The sequence below is a fragment of the Vombatus ursinus genome, unplaced genomic scaffold, assembly GCF_900497805.2.
Source record: "Vombatus ursinus unplaced genomic scaffold, bare-nosed wombat genome assembly UNPS02005659.1, whole genome shotgun sequence".
Classification (NCBI taxonomy): domain Eukaryota; kingdom Metazoa; phylum Chordata; class Mammalia; order Diprotodontia; family Vombatidae; genus Vombatus; species Vombatus ursinus.
Window position 1 is genome coordinate 22,574,544 of NW_020945437.1, and position 20,182 is coordinate 22,594,725.

General features: G+C 45.4%; 1 protein-coding gene across 1 annotated transcript; it reads left to right on the top strand.

Annotated features, from left to right (window-relative positions):
• The first annotated feature begins 284 nt into the window (after window positions 1-284).
• KLHL35 (kelch like family member 35) lies at window positions 285-9,023 on the top strand. The gene is made up of 6 exons (XM_027848046.1): window positions 285-1,129; window positions 1,957-2,141; window positions 2,773-2,891; window positions 5,137-5,325; window positions 7,018-7,206; window positions 8,762-9,023. The coding sequence occupies exons 1-6, from the start codon at window positions 285-287 to the stop codon at window positions 8,984-8,986; spliced, it is 1,752 nt and encodes a 583-aa protein (XP_027703847.1). The 3' UTR covers window positions 8,987-9,023.
• Window positions 9,024-20,182: the final 11,159 nt, after the last annotated feature.

Below are 20,182 nucleotides of genomic sequence, written 5' to 3' on the forward strand. Positions count from 1 at the left end.
GAGAGCAGGGGACAGAATGGGCATCTTTGCTTGGTTCCCCATCATCTAGAACCTTGCCAGGCACAGAATAGACATTAAATTAATGTTTGTTGGCTTGGGTTGAATGGAAGTGTGTGATCACTTTTTGTAAGCGAATACTCGCATAGTCAAGGCACAGGGCCTTGAGCTGGACCCTGAAAGAGGGGGTCACAACCCACTTCATCTCCTTTGCCGTCCCTCCTTCAAGCCTTTGAAATATTGAGGAGAAAAGTAATTTTTCACTTGTTTATTTTTAAGAAAACAGGATGCCTGAGAACCCTACCAATAAGAAAACAGAACCTTGCTCAGACCATCCACCCCGGGCTGTGCCCTGTGTTAGCTCCGACCGCATCCTGCAAACATTCAATGTGTCCCAGCTCCGAGACACCCTCATGAACGTGGTCTTGAGGGCTGGCGACTCTGACTTTCCTTGTCACCGGGCGGCCTTGTCAGCTGGTAGCACCTACTTCCGGGCCCTATTTGCTGGTGGTGGGCCCCAGGAGGACGTGATTCCCCTACCTCAAGCCTCCCCGGGATTCCTGGGCCTGTTCCTGGACCACCTCTACGGGGCTGGCGTGAGCCTGCTGGAGGAGGAAGCAGCTGCTCTGCTGGCCCTGTCTGACCTGCTGGGGGTGATTCCACTTCGGGAGGCCTGTGCCAACTTCCTGGAGGGCCGGCTTGGACCAGAGAATTGCCTGGCTTTTCTCAGGCTGGCTCAGACCTTCTCTCTGCCCTCCCTGGCAGAGGGGAGCCGCCGGGTGCTATGCCAGGCATTTCCAGAAGTCTCTTTCCAGCCTGAGTTCCTGGAGCTGGAGCTGGCCCAGGTGGCTGAGCTGCTGGCTGATGAGAGCCTTGCGGTTGCTAGAGAGGAGACTGTGTTTGAGGCTGCCATGCGCTGGGTGCGCCATGATCCTCCTGCCAGATGCGGACAGCTACCATATCTCTTAGAGCGGGTCCGGCTTCCCCTACTGGCCCCAGCCTACTTCCTGGAGAAGGTAGAGACTGATGAGATGATTCAGGCCAGCCGTGAGTGCCACCCACTTCTGCTGGAGGCCCGCCAATGCTTCATCCTCGGGAGGGAGGGCAGCTCATGGAGGGCAACCCCCAGGAGGTAGGGGGGTCCTTCAGTCCCCCCAGAACCAAAGGGCAGTGCTAGGGTATCTGGGGGACACATGGCTCCTGCCCTGGGGAACCCTGGGATTGAGTAAAATCAACAGATGTATCAATCAGTGAAACTGAGAACCAGTAAAAATTAGGAGGGTGGTTGATAGACCCGTGGAATCAAATGGACCAATATTTGGTAGACTCAAGGAAAGATCATCAGAATTAGTGGTTAGGGGTCCGTGGAGATGAGGGAGGGGGAAAGCCAGGATGGAGAGGGGCTATAGAGTGGAGCTCAGCATGATTTTTTAAAACAGTATTTTATTTCCAATCACATGTAAAGACAATTTTTAATATTAATTTTTTATAAAATTTTGGAGCTCAGCATGATTAATGGTCAGTGATCTGAAAGATCACTCCTTGAGAAATCAGAGTGTTCAATGGCTAGTATCTGAATGGTCAGTGGGACCAGTGGTCAGTGGGATGGGATCAGTGGCTTAGGGATCAGATAGGTTGGTCATCATTAAACTGAAGAGGCCATCCAGATAAAGGTCAATGGAATTAATATTCAGCGATAGCCTAAAAAATCAGTGGGACTTGGATTAGTGGCCTGAGGGGACAATCCCCAGGTGGGTAAATGAGATTAGTGATCTTTCCTGGGAGGGAAGTTATCAGTACTCTTGAGGGATCACTGGGATGCATGCAAGTCAGTTGCCAAGGGGCGAGATTAATGGTGGAGAGAAAGGGGGTCGGCAGCCTGAAAGATCAGTGGCATTCCTGGTCCCTTCCTGAGCAGCTGGCTCCCTCCCTCCCCCCCCCCCCCCCTCCTGGTACTAGGTTTATGGACGTGGCCGAAGTGATTGTGGTGGTTGGTGGCTGCGACAGGACAGGGCTCCTGACACTCCCCTTCGCCGGTGCCTATCATCCCTGGAGCCACCAGTGGAAGACGCTGCCTAGTGTACCTGGCTGCACCAAATCTGAGTTTGCCATGTGCACCATGAAGAACGATGTCTACCTCTCAGGTGAGGGCAGGTGCCAGCCCAGGACCCGTCCCAACCCTGCTTGGATTGGCTGAGAGCCTAGGGACAGAGGCTTCTTCCAGCCTTCAAGCAAGTGTCTCCTTTCCACCAATGAGAGAGCCTAAAATAACTGGGTTCAGTTTCATCCTCTCCTCCTGCTCCACTGCTAGCCCCCACCTCCCCATCCAGAATGTACCATTTAGAGCTAAAAATAAGCCTGGAGATAATGTAGGCCAATCCCCCAATTTACAGATAAGGAGACTGAGGTCCAGAGAAGGGATGAGATTTGTCTTATATAGGAAAGCAGTGGCTAATCCAAGAGGGGAATTATGCCACTTACTGGCATGATCTATATGGACTGTGAGACCTTGAGCAAGTCCCTTCTGTTCCCTGGCCCTGAATCAACCCATCTCACCAGGGGGTGAGGTTGAACGAGATGATCTCATCTCACCACTTCCTGCTCCACCACTCCAAGATCGGAGGTCCACCCGAGCTCTGACATTCTCTTTTCTGAGATCTCGTCTATCACCAACATTATGTTTTCTGTTCTAAGATCCCTTCCAGGTCAGACATTCTCTGTTCCATATTCTAAGGTCTTTTCTGTCTCCGACATTCTATGGTTCACTCTCCTCAGGTGGCCACATCCACAGCCGGGACCTCTGGATGTTCCTATCCCAGCTGCAGACTTGGGTCAGGGCAGCCTCCCTGAACGAGGGCAGGTGGAGGCACAAGATGACTGTCCTGCAAGGGCGGGTAGGTGGGCCCCGCCATCTGGGTCGCCAACCCTCTTGGGTCTCTGAGGTTCCCGGAGCTGCCCCTTAGAAAGTTACATCCCAAGGCTGGACTCATCCAGAAGGCTCCAAGTCCAAAGAGCCCCACAGATCTAGGGGGTGTATGAGGCTGGTCACAACATGGCAGGGACAACAACACTAAGGCCAGAGGAGTGGGCTGACTGGGAGAATGAGATAATATTTGTAAAAGCACCTAGCACAGTGCCTGGCAAATAGTAAGCACTTCATAAATACTTATTCCCTGCTCTTCCCTCCCAAGGCCCACTGGAAACCACCCTGGTGGTAAAATGGGAATAGACTAGCCCTTACTTCCCAGGGTACTTGTGAGGATCGTATGAGATAATATTTGTAAAGCGCTTTGCTGACCTTACAATGCTATGTTAATGCTAGCTAGAGATCCAAGGAAAAGACTGGCCTGGCCAGAGCTAGCTATTATTACTGTTATCTCTCCCCTTATTAATAAACCCAAGAAATGCTCTCATGCTCTCAATCCAAAAGAGTCACCGTCTGTGCCCCCAAGGATGTATAATTTAATCAGGGGAGAGAACATGTGCATATATAAGCACATATAAAACACATGCGAAGCAGACACAAGCTAACCTTGGATGGGAAGGCCCCAGATCTTTAGAATTTGTGGAGAGAATCTTTTTACTCTTCACTGCTTTCAAAACCTTTCCTGATTCCCAAGCTCCTATTCCAGGTCCCTGAACCTGCTTGATGCCTGCATTATACCTTATCTCTAATTATCCTCCCCTTTTGGTTGCTGCCTCCAAAGCTGTATGCCCTAGCCTGCCATCTGTTCCTGCTCCCCCTTCTGCCCCCCATCTCCACGCAGTGGAGATGGTTCATTTCTAAGGCTGATTTATAAAGGAAAGGTAATATGAAGATTTGTAAATTGTGAGGTCATTTGAGGTATAGGGCCAGAATCTACTCAGTTCTACACTAAATGGATGAAAACTTCCCAAGATATTCTCTGGAGTTAACAATTCCCAGGCCTGCATCTCCCTCCTTTCTGGATCCATGTGAAATTCAATAGAAACATAACCAGGGTAGGGTGTTTGGCACTTTGTACCAGGGAGTTGATACACCTTGGGCAGTTAGAGACCTCTGAGCTGAGCACATAGTTAGCGATAAGTAGTTAAATTAGGAAACTACCCAGGGAATTCCCCAGCAGCCTCTTTCTGCTTCCCCCCCCCCCAGATAAGCCCCCTCCTCACCTGCCCTTTGGCATTTTCTTCAGTAACAGCCTCTCAGTGTCCCAGGGTCTCCATGGCTCCCCCCCCAAAAAATACCCCAAAACAACTGAATTAGGATCATGTTATATGCTGCTTACACCCAGGACAAAAATTTCTAGTTACAACTCTAGACTTTAGACCTAAACAGCCCCATGCCTATTTATAATTGGTGCTAGATCAAACTCATTGGTTCAGGCTATAGTTCCCTGTTACTTTTTTTTTTTAAATCCCATTAGGAATCCTCTGGATGCTGTGGCATCCTGCTCCCATTTCTACCTAATCCTTACCTATTTGCCTCCCCTACTCCCTCACCTCCCCCCCAAAAGAAACCCACAAGGGAAAGAAAAAGAAACACAAACAGGGTTCCCATTACTCTAGAGATAGAACGTTACCATTCTGAAAGTACACTGCAGACTCACAGATCTTTAGGAAACACAAGAGACTTTAACTTCCTCTTTATTTTACAGAGGAGGAAACTGAGTCCCCAAGAAGGGAAGAGACTTGTCCAAAGTCACAATACTGCCAAGTGAGGAATTTGAACCCAGGTCTTTGGACTTGAAGTCCAGCATTCCTTCCATTAAGCCTCACTGATCTCATAAAGATCTATGTCCTGGGAACATTAGAGATTTCTGATTGTTGTCTGGAGTGGTGAGGAAGGACTTCCTAAAGGCTGTGGGATTTGACCTGGACCTTAAAGGGAGGATAACATTAAGTGGGTAGAGGAGGAGAAGGGCATGGAAGAGAAGGGAAGGGAAAGAAGAAGGGGAGACGTGGAAGAGACCCAGGAAACGATTAGGGGGCCAGAGCAGAGGCTTCATAGAGCAGGGAAGTGTTGAGAGATCAGGCTGCAGAGGTAGGTTGAGACCAGGTAAGTTGGAAAGCCACAAATCAGAGCTCAGGAGTTTGGACGTACCATGTGGGCAAGACATCAACAATGACCACTTGGTCCTCTGGTACCCCTCTGTCTCCCAGCTTTATGCCGTGGGAGGCTTTGATGGTGTCCGCCGCCTGGGGAGCGTGGAGTGCTATGACCCCTTCTCCAACACCTGGGCCCCCGTGGCCCCGCTCCTGGAGGCTGTGAGCTCGGCAGCTGTGGTGGCCTGCCGCAAGAAGCTCTATGTGATTGGAGGTGCTGTGGACGACAGCGCCAACACAGACCAGGTAAGCCAAGGAAAGGAGTGGGCGTGGGGAAGGCGGGAGGTAGAGGGAATGAGGGGGGAGGACAACTTTCCTTTGGAGCCTCTTTTGCCCAGGCGGCGGAGTCACCGCTATCTATTGGAGGGCGATTCTGAGATTCCCGGTTCCAGGTAGGTATCCTCTTCCCTCCTGACCAATACAAGGTCCTTGTGCTGAGTCTAGTCCGACAACTCTTGGTTCAATTCCACTAAACAGATCCAAAGCTAACATTTTTGAAGTATTTACCATATGCTTCATCTGCTGAGAGACAGACTTGGATAAGACTCATTTCTTGCCATCAGGAAGCTCCACATCTAGTAGGAAGGTTATGTACACATTACCCAGAGTTATAATTCAAAAATAGAATGTGATAAAAACATAAGGGAGGGGGACAGCTAGGTGGTGCAGTGGATAGAGCAACCAGCCTTGGAGTCCGGAGGACCTAAATTCAAATCTGGCCTTGGACACTTACTATGTCGCTGCCCTTAATTTGGCTTTCATTTGAGTGGAGCACAGAATACAGGAAGAAAGCAGAGGCTTAAAAGGGAAGTTGAGACTAGGATGAAGATGACTTTGAATGCCAGCCCAAGGAGTTTGGACTTAGTCCTGCAGGCAGTGAGAACCCACTGAAGTCTTCTGAGCAAACAGAAGGACATTGTCAGACGTCAGGATCAGGAAGATGCCTCTGGTGGCTACAGGAGGGATGGGGTGAAGTGGAAAGAGACTGGAGGCAGGAACACTAATTAGGAGGCTATTGCAATAGTCTGAGAAGAGATGAAGTTCAGAAGGAGGACGATCAGTGTAGGAATGGAGAAGGGGGGATGCATTTGAGAAAGGTGGTGATGGATCCATAAGTCTTCGGTAGAGCTCAATTCCAGCTCTGATAATCTATTCTAGGGCTCCTTCTAGCTCGAAAAATCTCCAACTCTATCCAGGGGTTCTTAACTTTTTTTGTATCATTGACCCTTTGGTAATCTAGCAAAACCTATGGGGCCCTTTTCAGAATTTTGTTTTTAAATGCATAAATGAAGTATGTAGAATTACAAAGGAAATCATTCCATTAAAATAGTTTTTTTTTTTTGTTCAGTCATATCTGACTCTTTGTGACTCCATTTGGGCTTTCCTTGGCAGAGATACTGGTATGGTTTGCCATTTCCTTCTCCAGCTCATTTTATAGATGAGGAACTGAGGCGAATGGGTTAAGTGACTTGCCCAGAGTCACACAGCTAATAAGTGTCTGAGGCCAGATTTGAACTCAGGAAGATGAAATTTCCTGATTCCAGGCTGGGCGCTCTATCCACTGCACCACCTAGCTTCCCTAAAATAGACTTATCAACATATTTTAAAAACGAGTTCACTGGACCCCATGTATGATGTGTGTAAGAACTCATGTGTGTATAAATAAACTCCCCAGCTTTCTATGCAAGGTTGTAGTATTACACTGTAGCTTACATTTATTATTACTATGAATAATAATAATAATAGGGATAACAAATAATAGCTCAAATTTATATAGGGCTTTAAGGTATGCAAAGCATTTTTCATTTGTATGTAGACAAAGGTGGTGTGTGACTGGGAGGGCAAAAGCCCTGGCCTCTCATCTCCATCCGTCTTTCTGGAGCTTCCAGCATCAGGAGAATCCATCTCCTCCCTGACCCTGCTGGCCTCCTCCCCCAGGTGCAGTGCTTTGATCCCGGAGAAGACAAATGGAGCCTCCTTTCTCCAGCCCCCTTCACCCAGAGATGCATAGAAGCTGTGGCCTTGGATGACATCATCTACGTAGTGGGGGGTCTCCTGAGCAAGATCTTCAGTTATGATCCACGCAGAGATCTCTGGGCAGAAGCAGCTTCACTCCCTGGGCCCCTGGTAAGGAGGGGGCCAGTGTTCCTTCTGGGCTCCTTTTGAGGATGATGGGAGAGAAATAGAAGCCCCAAAGGGACTAGGTAATTCCTGATATTGTAAGGGCCTAAGATCCCTCCCAATTCAGACATTCTGTGTTCTAAGGCAGGGCTCTTAAAATGGAATTCACAGACCATGGATAGATAGATAGATGTCAGGGAGTCCATAACTTTGGATAGGGAAAAATGTTACATCTTTATTTCAGTGAAATTTGTTTTCTTTGTAATGCTATGAATTTTCCTTTATGCATTTACAAACATTATTCTTTTTTTTTTTATGGCAATTGGGGTTAAGTGACTTGCCCAGGGTCACACAGTTAGTAAGTGTCAAGTGTTTGGTCTGAGTCCAGATTTGAACTAAGGTCCTTCTGACTTTAGGGCCGGTGCTCTATCCACTGTGCCACCTAGTTGCCCCCCAAAACATTATTCTTAAAAGGGGTCTATAGGTTTCACTAAACTGCCAAAAGGGTCCATGACAAACAAACATTAACAAACTCTGTTCTTATGTCCCTCCCAGCTCTGATATTCAACATTCAAAGGTCCTTCCCAACTCTGACCTTCCATGTCTTAATGTGTCTTCTAGGACTGACATTCTACAGAATTCTAAACCTCTTTCCTTTTTAGAGTTTATACTTTTCAAAGCATTTTCTCATCTACAGTCTCATTTGACTTTCCCTAAAATCTTGTGAGGGAGTCCACTCAGTGGTCACAATCCCCATTTAACAGAGGGAGAAAACTGATGGCCAGTTTTCAAAGTCAAAGAGGGTAGCTGACTTTCCCAGTCATACAGTGTGAGGCAGCTAGGTGGCTCAGTGGATAGAGCACTGGGTCTGGAGTCAGGAAGACCTGAGTTCAAATGTGACCTCAGACACTTACTAGCTGTGTAACCCTGTTTGCCTTAATTCACTGGAGAAGGAAATGGCAAACCACTCCAGTGTCTTAGCCAAGAAAACCCAATGGATGGTATGAGTCTGTGGACTCGTGAGTCAGACATAACTCAACGACAAGAGTACATTGGAGAACTCTTGACTTTGCCTGACTTTGATTCTGAGTTGGCTGCCTGGTTCCTCCAAAGGTCAAAGCAGAGGACAGATGGCATCAATAGTTTGACAAGGGGCAGGATGAAGGGTTTGGAGCTTCTAGGAGGATTTTCTCCGCTTTTGCAATGTTATGTTAAATATATATAGAATTATAGAAAATTTTAAAGCTGGGAGGTGGGGAGGGGACCTTATAGAGCAACAAATCCAGCAAATCCATCATTTTACAGAAGAAACTGAGGCCCAGAGAGGGGGAGTGATTTGCTGAGTAACACAGCTGATAAGTGGGAGGGCTGGGACTGTCCGTGCATGAATGTTCATGGAATTCTGAGATTTTATGATTCTGTGATGGTGATATGATGCTGATGTTCTACAATGATAACTCCGACTCTCTCATTTCAAAATTCTACCCTTCTGCAGCTGGCCTGGCTAGGTGGGGGTAAGGGAAGTGCTAAGTCTGAACACGTCTGTCTCTTGGCTTTCCAGGAGAGCTGTGGAGTGACCGTTTGTGGCAGGAGAATTTATGTCCTCGGTGGTCGAGACTCAAGAGGAGAAGGCACAGATAAGACCTTCACCTTTGACCCACTGAGTGGGCATTTGGAAAACCAACAGCCCCTGCAGCGATGCACCAGTGCCCATGGCTGTGTCACCATCCTTCAGCACCTGGGCCAGGGACAGACCTACCCCAATGGGCAGGGTAGGCCCAGCTGAGCCCAGAGCTTCGGGATAGACGCCTGGCTGCAAAGCAACCAAGACTAAGGCCACCCAGGCTTCCTGCCTCTACTCCTGTGAGGTCTCTGTGTACAAAAATCCAAATAACTTATTTTTCCCTTTTCTTACAGAAATAAGACCTGATTTTAGTTCCACTCATTTACGCTGGCAAGTGTATTATTCCTGACTGCAAACAGACCCTGTAGTATTTCACTCCTTACCTCCAAAAAAAGAGCCTTAATTCCTTACTTTTACATGGTGCTTTAAGGTTTATTCTAAAGCACTATAAATGTTTGAGCTGTTATTATTACAAAATGTTTTACAGTTTTGTAAAGGCTCTCCCATCTGTTTCTTAGAGCATCTTTTCTGAACTTCTTTTCTCTGATCTCACTCCCCAGTATATTTTGATTGTCAGGGTTCAGAGCTGGAAGGGACTGTAGAGATCATCTTGGCCCTTTTTTCATTTTATAAATGAGGAAACTGAAGCCCAGAAAAAATAAGTCAATTGCCAGAGCAAAATGGTAGAACTAAAAGCCAGGTTTTCTCAGTCACCAATCTCAGAGCTAGACCATAATTCAGGAAACATCCATGAATCTTTTATGTTCAAGAAACTAAGGAAGATTAAAAAAAAAAGACAAACAAGTAGATTTTTTAAATTATTTTAGTTTTCAACATTCACTTCCACAAGATTTTGAGTTCCAAATCTTCTCCCCATTTTGTCCCTCCCCCCACCCCAAGATGGTGTGCATTCTGCATATCCTTTCCCCTGATCTGCCCCCCTCCTTCTCTTATCCCCTTCCCCTTCTATTTTCCTGTAGGGCAGAATTAGATTTTTTTTTTTTAAAATAAAGGTGGTAGTTTGAATGTGGTCTCTAAATGTGATGCTATATGCAAAGAGCCCTGGGCTGGGAACCTCAAGACGTTCCTTGGAATTACTGCATGACCTATATGCCCTGGACCTGGGTTTCCTCCTCTTTAAAATGAATGGGTGGGACTAAATGATTTCTAAGGCCCCTCCCAGCTCTGACCTTCCATGTTCTAAGGCCCCTGCCAGCTCTGACATTCCCTGTTCTAAGGACCTTCCCAGCCCTGACATTCCATGTTCTAAGGTCCCTCCCAGCTCTGACATTCCCTGTTCTAAGGCCCCTGCCAGCTCTGACATTCCGTGTTCTAAGGCCCCTCCCAGCCCTGACATTCCATGTTCTAAGGCCCCTCCCAGCCCTGACATTCCATGTTCTAAGGTCCCTCCCAGCTCTGACATTCCCTGTTCTAAGGCCCCTGCCAGCTCTGACATTCCCTGTTCTAAGGCCCCTCCTAGCCCTGAAATTCCATGTTCTAAGGTCCCTCCCAGCTTTGACATTCTATGTTCTAAGCTCCCTCCCAGTTCTGACATTCCCTGTTCTAAGGCCGTTTCCAGCTCTAACATTCCATGTTCTAAGGTCCCTTGCAGCTCTAACAGTCTACATACTAAGAGCAGTTCTAACTCTCGGTGTTCTATGATGTGGGAGGAGCCAAATGGATTTTATAATCCCCTAGTCATTTGCATCCCAGGAGCTGACAGAGCGAGGCTGGTCTTGGTGATCTTTTCTCTAACATTCTACCCCCACTCCTCATTTGCACATAGATTACTTTTTAAAGGCAAAATGTTTTTCATTGAGCTCTGATGAGAAGCATGGTAGCCCCATTAGGGTTCTCCTGCACCTTCCTTTGCCCTCAGCCCCCCTGGAAGCACTAGTGCTGAGGCTTCCCCAGCTGGGGCCAGGCTCATCAAAAACATTGTTTTCCAGCTGAGCCTGGGGTCCAAACTGATTAACCAGGATTATAGGCACTGGGACCATCTGGAAGCCGCTGATAATGACAGAGGAGGCTGCCCTGTCCCCCCGTTCCCCCCATCCCATCACAGCAATCCCTAGGATCACGCTGGTAAAGGAGAGTCAGCCAGGAAGCATCAGGGATACAGGGGATCAGGAATGAGACACGCCAACATGAACATTCCCCACCCCCCCCAATCCATCCCTTCAACCTGACTGCAAAAGCCCAGGCAAATCAAGATGAATTCTTCCCTAAAAACAATGAGCATCTTAATGTTTAGTTGGCAGTGTTCTCTGCGTAGGGAGCTGTGTACTGTGGAGGGGTGATTGATAGAAAGGGGATAGCCACTGGCCTTAGGGAAGCCCCTGATTTGGAAGTGAGGGGAGAAAGAAGACAGGTAAGCACATCTTCTGCCGGTGTTAAATGCCCAGACTGATCCATCGTGAACAAGCACCTTTTCTCCCTGATCAAAATATCATTCTGACAAGTGAGTGAGAAACGTGAATAGAATAGCTTGGAGGGAAATGAGTAAGAGGAGAGAAGCAGCATAAGCCCTAAACTCAGATCCAGTAGATGAGACCTGGACAGTCAATCTAACTCTGCTGCTGTAGGACTTTGAGAAAGTGGAGGAAGAGAGGCTTCATTTCTGTGAGCCTCATTTTCCTCCTCTGTCCTATGAAGACATTGGATTAGATCAGAGATTCTAAACCAGGGATATATGAACTAGGGCTCACTGGACCTCATGATAATGGGTTTCTTTTGTCCTACAATGGATTTTATTTTATTTTGCATTTAAAAACATGTTCTGAGGAGGGGTCTCTGCGCTTTACCAGACTACTGCCAACGTGATCCAGGACACAAAAAAAAATCAAAAAGCCTCTGGACTAAATGACCCTTAATGTTCCTTTTAGTTCTCAGTACCTATGATTCAGAGTAGGTATTTGTGGCCAGAGCAGAGGGTACCAGCTGCGGCCATTTGCTGTGGGGACCCTAATGAGCACGTGCCATTCTATCTGATTCCCTGTCAAGAGGGCTCGAGCCAGGCTCTGGGGACACTTTTCAGAAAAGGAGCCTAGGAAATAATGGAGGGGAAAGTGCCATCCAAGTGTTGGGGTTACAACCGAGAAGCCAAATCAGTGTCCAAGGAATTAGGACATTAGAACTAGAGAAGCCCAAAGATCCCCTAAGTCATAGGATCATAGACCACTGAATCAAACCCCCTCATTTTCAGATGAGAAAATTAAGGCACAGAGAGTAAGTGACTTTTCCAGAGTCACACAGGTTGTGGGTGCCCAGGTCTTCCTGACTCCAAGCCCTGTGCTCTATCCACTACAACACCCTGACTCTCTAAATCCAAATTTCTCAACTTACATAATAGGAATTTGAAGCTGAGAGAGGCACTACTATACATGGGGAAAGAGTGCTGAAAAGAGTACTATACATGGGGAAAGTCAGAGGAACTGAGTTCAAGCTCTGTCTCCATTAATTTCTATCAGTATGACCTTAGATAAGTCATTGAATATCTCTAGCCTCAGTTTCCTCACCTGCAAAATGAGAGTCTTGGACTAGAACAGGGGCCCTTAAACTTTTCTGTGCCTTTAGGCAGTCTGGAGAAACCTGTGCTGTCCTCAGAATCATGTTTTTATATGTATAAATAAGAAACCAATTATACTCAAATACAATTATCAAAATATTTTTAAAATAAGTTTATGTTAATCCCTGAACTAGATCATCTCTATGGTTCTCCTTCCTAGACCACACAGTAAATCAGTGGCAGAGTTGGGTCAAGGCCCCAAGTCTTTTAACATCCATTACAGGTCTCTTTCCCTCACCTACGACTCAAGAAAACACGGGGAGCCATCCTCCGAGGCTCTATGAATGCAGATGGGTACGTTTGACAGTTATAATCTCCCCCTGTCAGCCAGCCCTCCGTTCCCTGTGCCCAGGAAAGGGCACAAAAACCTCCATACTCAACTCCAGATTGGGAGGGGGGAGCCCCGCCCAGGCAGAAGCAATATGGAACTAAAGGAGAGTGATTCCAGATAGGCAATTTACCCAGCAGGTGAGCCCCACACTTAACAAAGCTTTCCCTCACACAAAGACCTCGAAGAGGTCTGAGGGCTCGTCTGGATGCAGGGCGGAGGGCGGGCCGGAGAAGGAACAAGATGAATACATTACAACCTCCCCCTCCTCCTCTGGCAGAGACAAAGACGTCTGCTTGATTCACAGCTCTTTCAGCTAAGCTTGGCTTCAAATTGAGGAGTTAATTTCCAGGGGCACAGTTGGAGAAGGGAGGGGACCCAATTTCACTCTGAATTATCCTAAACCCACTCCACCTCCACTGACATACCTTTTCTGTAGGGCACATTGACCTTCTGTGATCACCCAGGAAACAGCCCTCGGCATTAACAAATTGCAAAAAGGTTTTACTGTCCAGGACTGGCAAAGACATGTGTTTTCTCCTCAATAAAATGGGGATGGTAAACTATGCTCTGCCTACAGGATGGGGCTATTGTAAGTAACACTGAGATAATGGATGGGAAAACACTCTTCCCCCACATCCGGCACCTACTAGCCCTGTCCTCGGCGGCTGGTGCTGAATAGCTTTATTGAATCTGCTCAGCATTGTAATAGGCATTAGGGGAGAGAGGGATTGGGGAGTAGTAGGAATTTTCCTCTCTCAAATCTTAAAATACTCCCCCCACACTTCTCCCTCCTTCCTCCTCCTCATCTTCCTCTTCTCTCTCTCTGTCACCCCTTCACTCTCAAATTCCCATGTGCCTATAAAACATGCTTCTGCCTCCCCAGTGCTTTAAAAATAAAAAAATAAAAGCCATCCCTTGACTTTGCTACCCCATCCAGCTACAATCCCAGCTTTCTCTTGTCACAGCTAAATTTCTGGAAAATGCCACTTACCAGCTGTGTGACCCTGGGCAAACCTCATAACCTCAAAGTGCCCCAGGCAACTAAAAGGTGACAATTGGCACCGATGAAATCACAGATTCAATTGGAAAAAAAAAAAGTTGTCTCTACTACTTGCTTTCACTCTACATGACCCACTCTCTTCTTTCACAAGTCTACCAAAAACCAGTCACTAATGATATTAACCAGTAAATCCAATGACATTTTCCTGACTCCCCCTTCCCCTAATCTCTTTGCAAGACTGAACACTGTGACCACCTGCTTTCATTTCAGACATTTATTAAGCACCTACTATGGGATATGAAGATGAAAAGTAGTTTCTTCCCACAAAATTTAGTCTAGTTGGAGGAGATATGAATAGGAATAGACAAAACTATACAAAAGAAGAATTGGATTAAGTACACAGATGTCAGAGAGGTCTTAGAATCAAGGGGAGGAAACTTAACTTCTGGGTTTGGGGCAAAGGGAAAGGTGCCTCCAAGGCAAGACTTGAGCCCGGTGAGAGGCTGTGTATGAGGTGCAGCCTGCCTAAGAGAGGAGGGGCTTATGATCAGAAAGTTGCTCATTAGGGCAAAGGTTTCAGAACTTTTTTTTTGTCATAGACCCCATTGGTGATCTAGTAAAACCTATGGACCCCTTCTCAGAATTAAATAACAAAATCTGTAAGATTCTATGGATTCATAGAATCCATTGGTTTTCATAGGAAACCAATTGTGTTGAAATTTAGTTGTTAAATTTTAAAAAAATTAATGGCCCCCAGGTTGGTAAAAGACTTCTCTGAGTAAGTTTCAGAAACTTGTGAAAGTTGAGGTAGGAGGAAAGGCATAGATCGGGCTAATACAATTTAATAAACATTTATTAAGCACCCACTGTGGGCAGAGTAACGTACTAAGGAGGGATGTGGTCCCTGTCCTTGTGGAGACAAATATAGAGGAAAAAAGCAGAGCACCAAGGACAGAACCTTGGAGGATAAAGAAACAGTGAAGGAGACAGAGATGAAACAGGTAAAGAGTAAGGTAAAATGAACTAGGAACATTTGGGAAGGCAAGGGAGAAAAACATCTAGAAGGCATTCTTCTGTCACTACCGCTGTATTTTGTTTGTCCTCTACATCATTGGTTCTCAAAGTGTAATTCACGGACCCTTTGGGGATCTCTAAAACCCCTTCGGGGGTCTGTGAAGTCAAAACTATTTTCATAATAATACTAAGACATTTACATTCCTAACATAGTAAATATTGATAGCCATCATCCACATAAACTCTCTAGTGGGGTCCTCGATAATTTTTAAGAATATAAAGGGAGGCATGTAGGTAGTGTAATGGATAGAACGGAGTCAAAAGGACCTGAGTTCAAATCTCTAAGACACTTACTAGCTGGGAGACCTTGGGCAAGTCACTTAACCCCATTTGCCTCAGTTTCCTCATCTGTAAAAAGAGCTGGAGAAGGAAACGGCAAACCACTCCAGTATCTTTGCCAAGAAAACCCCAAATGGGATCACAAAGAGTCAGACACGACTGAATAACAAAATTAGGGGGTTTGTACTAGATCATCTCTGAGGTCTTTTCAAACTCCAGACCTACTACCCTACTGTTCCTTATCTTCTCATGTATTCTAGATTCCAGGTAAACCAGACCACCAGCTGTTCCTCAGTTTCTTCCTGTACTCTGCACTCTTCTTCCTCCCAACCCCTCACTTCTTATGGCAGGAAAAGATCCTTACCAATTCTCTCCCGATTGAAATCCTTCCCCTCCTTGTTTAAGGCCAAGGTCAGGTGCTGCCTAGGAGGCAGTGGGCCAGGAATGCACAGTGTTCAGTGTTGCACAGAGCGGGGTAATCAGGAACATGACTTTGGATTTACTGATTAGTAAGTCACTAGTGAACAGTTTGGGGTAGACCAGTTTTTGGGGAAGACCTTTTCAACATAGTGGGGTCTGCTGGAACTTAGGATCTGCTGCCATAATCTTAGATCATACAGTATGAAGTATTTGCACTGATGAAAAATCCAAAGGGTCTTTAATAGCACACTTCACCTTAGCAAGAGCTAATCTCTCCCCAGATGGCTCAGCAGCTGATGACAGACAGTGATAAGCAATTGAGGTAATTGGAATGTTAGAAGGAATCATATACATAAGGCATTAACCTTATCTATCCCCACACTAGACTGTAAGGATGAGGTTGAACTCAATGGCCCTTCTAGCTCTAAACCAGTTGTTGTAGTGGTTGTTGTTATTGTTCACTGCTACTATACTACTACTACTAGTCTACTACTACTACTACTACCACCAATGATTGATTCACTGTGACTCCCTGGCTTCAATCCTCAACCTAAACGCAGTGTTGTCTGACAGAGACTTATTGATAGTAGGTCCATTCCCACTGCTGAAACAGGAGGATGGAGGAGTGGGGCATGGCAGGTGTTGGCTCTTTGAGAAGCAGGGATGTGTTCCCCACTCCCAACGCCAAGGGAGATAAGCAACTGCTTCTGGCTATCTCTCACTTTGGATTGCAGAATGGCTGAGATTAGGGGAGGCTTCAGAAATACAGGCTCCTAGATCTGGATCTGGAAGGGACTTCGCAGGTCAGCTTGGTCCAAATCTCTCATTTTTCAGATGAGAAAACTGAGGCCCAGAGAAACAAAGTGATTTGTCCAAGGTTACACAAGTAAGAAGTATCAGGAGCAGAATTTAAACCTAGAACCATTGCTCTTTCCATTGTATGAGATAGGATTTGAACCCAGGTCCTCTGTCTATAGAGTCAGGATTCTCTCTAATGAACCAAATTATGGGCTAACTGGGTACCTTTCAACTTCTTTAACAGGTGGGAACATGGACAATCAGAAAGCACAGTGAATTGGCCAAAAGCACAGTTAAGGGACAGAGATGAGGCTTACCTCTGGGTCAAGCATCCTATGAAGGATGACCAGGGTGATTTGGGTCCTGGAGACTAGGCCACAGAACAGGGGGGGGGGATTTTAGGCTTAGGAGAGATCTGTCTTCAAGATTACCAGGTGCTTGGTTGTAAATGGCAAAGCTGGGTGTAGTGGGGATGAAGTGGCAAAGGGGCAGAGCTCAGCTTGATTGAAGAAAGCATCCAAAACGTGAATGAGGCTACCTTTAAAGGAGATGAGATCCTCTCCATGGAAGGGCTTCAAAAGGAGGCTGCTCTTTCTGCACCGCCCCCCCCCCCCACCAAGTGTTATTGTTAATAATGATCTTTTTTTTTTAACATCAATATGATTTCCCAGTGATCTCCATTCCCACAAAGAAAACCCTCCCTTGCAACACAGTCAAACCTAGTGATTAACATATTGACCATGTCTGAAAATGCCTGCATCTTTAGGCATCTCTGGTGCATCTCTTGAGAGGCAGGAGACATGATTTCCACCCCCCCACCCCTCCCGACCCCCCAGTCCTCTGAAGTCATGAAGAGTCACTATTGCACCAAGTTCTAAAGTCTGAATGTTGTCTTCTCTTACATCACTGTAGTCATTCCAAGATTTTTCTCTTGGCCCTGCCTACTTCATTGTTAGTTCACACAAGCTGAATGACCACTTGTTGGCAATGTGGCATGAAGAAATGCTGTTCAAGCATGGATTAGACTAGATGATCTGAAGTATGCCTTTCAAATTTTTTTTTAAACTGGTTATTTTTATGGAGGTAATTCTTCATTATCTCACTGTGTTTCAGCCCTCCCAACAATTATTTTCAAACAAATGTCTCTTTAACCAAACAAAAGGTGACCTCTGCTCCACCCCCTAAAGTACCAATACAGCTGTTGGTTATTGTCTAAAAGGCCAGCACTTCCCTATGCCACCCTGGGAATAAAGTCCCATTTCTAGCCAAGCACCAAAGTCAGACAGAATGGTGAGTTTAAGAATTTATTCTATTGTGGTTCAGTCATTTTAGTTGTCTGACTCTGTTACCTCATCTGGGGTTTTCTTAGCAAAGATACTGGAGTGGTTTGCCATTTCCTCCTCTAGCCCATTTTTATAGATGAGGAAACTGAGGCAAACAGGGTTAAGTGACTTGCCCAGGGTCACACAGCTAGTAAATGTCTAAGGCTGGATTTGAATTCAGGAAGATGAGTGTTCCAGACTCCAGGCCTGCCACTCTATCCACTGTGCCACCTAGCTGCCCCTAACCATTTAGTGTGGAGGAGCTCTAATGATTGGGAAGGGAAGCCATGATGTACAACTGAAGTCACTAGGTATTTGTTGAATAACTGGGCAAGGGAATAAATAATGCAGTGGGATAAAGTACTGGATCTGTAGTTAAAGACCTGGGTTCAAAACCTGGCTCTGCCACTTACTATCCAAATAAGTCAATTTTCTTCTCCAGCACTTAATTTCACCATCTATAGAAGAGGGGCGTGGTCTTGGCAGTATATTTTAGTACAAGGGTTCTTAGCCTTTTTTGTACTATAGATTCTCAAAGTCCAGGAAAGTCTACAGACCCTTTCTCAAAATAATATTTTTCAATGCATGAAATACAAAAGATCCCAAAAGAAAGCAACTACATTGAAATAGAATTACCAAAACATTTAGACATTTTTTTCCACAGACCCTAGGTTAAGAATCCTTTTTTTTAGTGGAGTACTAGACCTGAAATCAGAAAGACTTAGATTCCTATCTTACCTTTGACACTTAACTAGTTGGGTAACTGGAGCCAAGTCACTTCGTGTTTCATAGAGGATTCCTTCTGAGAAAGGAAGAATGGTTGCAGAGGTGTCAGCCTGTATTGGCAGGAGTTTCTGCACCTGGAATTTCCCTATACCAATGAAATCACTGGTCTTATCTACACTTACTTCCAATGAATTGCATACTTCAAGTCAATATATGAATGGCAATTACTACTATTTTAAATCACCAGAACCGGTAGGGACTGTAGACATTTATTCCAACAATCTCATTTTGAGGAAACTCTGGGAAGCTACTGCTCCCTGGTGGATAACTCGGGAGTACACCATAACCCACTCAGTTCTCTTTCCGGGGCCTATTTCAAGTCACTACTCCACCTACTGAGAGAGTACTAACATTTGAACATTTCAGTTAGGCCTCAATGTACTTAAAATTCAGAACCACAGAATACCAGGAATGGGAAGGACTTTAGAGATCCTCTACCCACCCTCACACCCCCTCCTCCCATCCCCAATCAAAGGGCTGATAATTCAATCAACATGGAAGCTGTGGGCCTGAGGCAGAGCTGTCTCTACTAATGAGGGACAACCACAAGTAGTTTCAATACTAATGAAGCAGCAGCAGGGCCAAAGTTGAAAGGAACCGCAGCTGTAGATGCTTCTGGTGACGAAAGAGAAGTCCAGTGCTGTAAACGCCCATCAATGTTGCATAGGAATGATCTGTGAACCAAGGCAAGCTAGATGTGGTCCAACAGGTGATAGACAGTTTAAACAACAGTATCTTAGGTGTCAGATGGGATGGGAATGGATGAATTTAATTCAAGTGATCATTACATATACTACTGTGGGCAAGAATCCTTTAGAAGAAATGAGTAGCCCTCATAGTCGATAAAGGTGAGAAAAGTAGTACTTTTGGTATGTTAAAAACAACAGAATATGTTTAAATCCACAGCAAACCACTCAACATCACAGTAATGTCTATGCTCCATCCACTGATGCTTAAGAGGCGGAAGCTGATCAGTTCTATGAAGACCTTTATCTTCTAGAAATAACCAACAACAGAGGTCACATTTGTCATAAGGGAATGGAATGCATGCTAATAGGAAATCAAAAGACAAATGGAATAACAGGCAAGTTTGGCCGTGGAGTACAAAATGAAGTAGGGCAAAGATTAGTTTTGTCAAGATAACTCACTGGTCATAGCAAACATTCTTTTTCAACAACCCACAAGATGACACTACACAAGGATCTGTCACCAAATGCTCAAAACAGAACTACAGACAGAAGTTCACAATATAACACAAGAGACAGCAACAAAAAACACTCCAAAGAAAAAAAGCAAGAAAGCAAAATGGCTTGTCTAATGAGGTTTTACAAATACCTGAGAGAAAAAGGAAAGGAGAAAGGGAAAGACATCCAACTTAATGCAGAATTCAATAGCAAGGAGAGAAGCTTTCCTTAAATGAGCAATGCAAAGTAGAAAAAAAAACAGGACAGGAAAGACGAGATCTCTTAAGAAAATCAGGAATACTAAGGGAATGTTTTAGGCAAAAATGGACATAAAATATAAAAATGGCAGGGACTTAACAGAAGCAAAAGAGATTAAATATACATAAGATTTTAACATCACTGATAATCACAATATTGTAGTTACTGATCTAGAGCCAGACATCTTGGAGAATGAAATCAAATGGGTCTCAGGACATTGCGAACAATAAGGCTAGTAAAGGTGACAGAATTCCAACTGAGCTTTTTAAAATCCTCAAGGATGAGGATGTTAAAAGTGCTGTATCAATATACCAGTAAATCTGGAAAACTTGACAGTG

Coding starts and splice junctions, on each gene's coding strand:
- KLHL35 (XM_027848046.1), top strand. CDS start 285: ATGCCTGAGAACCCTACCAATAAGAAAACAGAACCTTGCTCAGACCAT. Junction 1,130..1,956: donor TGGAGGGCAACCCCCAGGAG/GTAGGGGGGTCC, acceptor TCCTGGTACTAG/GTTTATGGACGTGGCCGAAG. Junction 2,142..2,772: donor GAACGATGTCTACCTCTCAG/GTGAGGGCAGGT, acceptor CACTCTCCTCAG/GTGGCCACATCCACAGCCGG.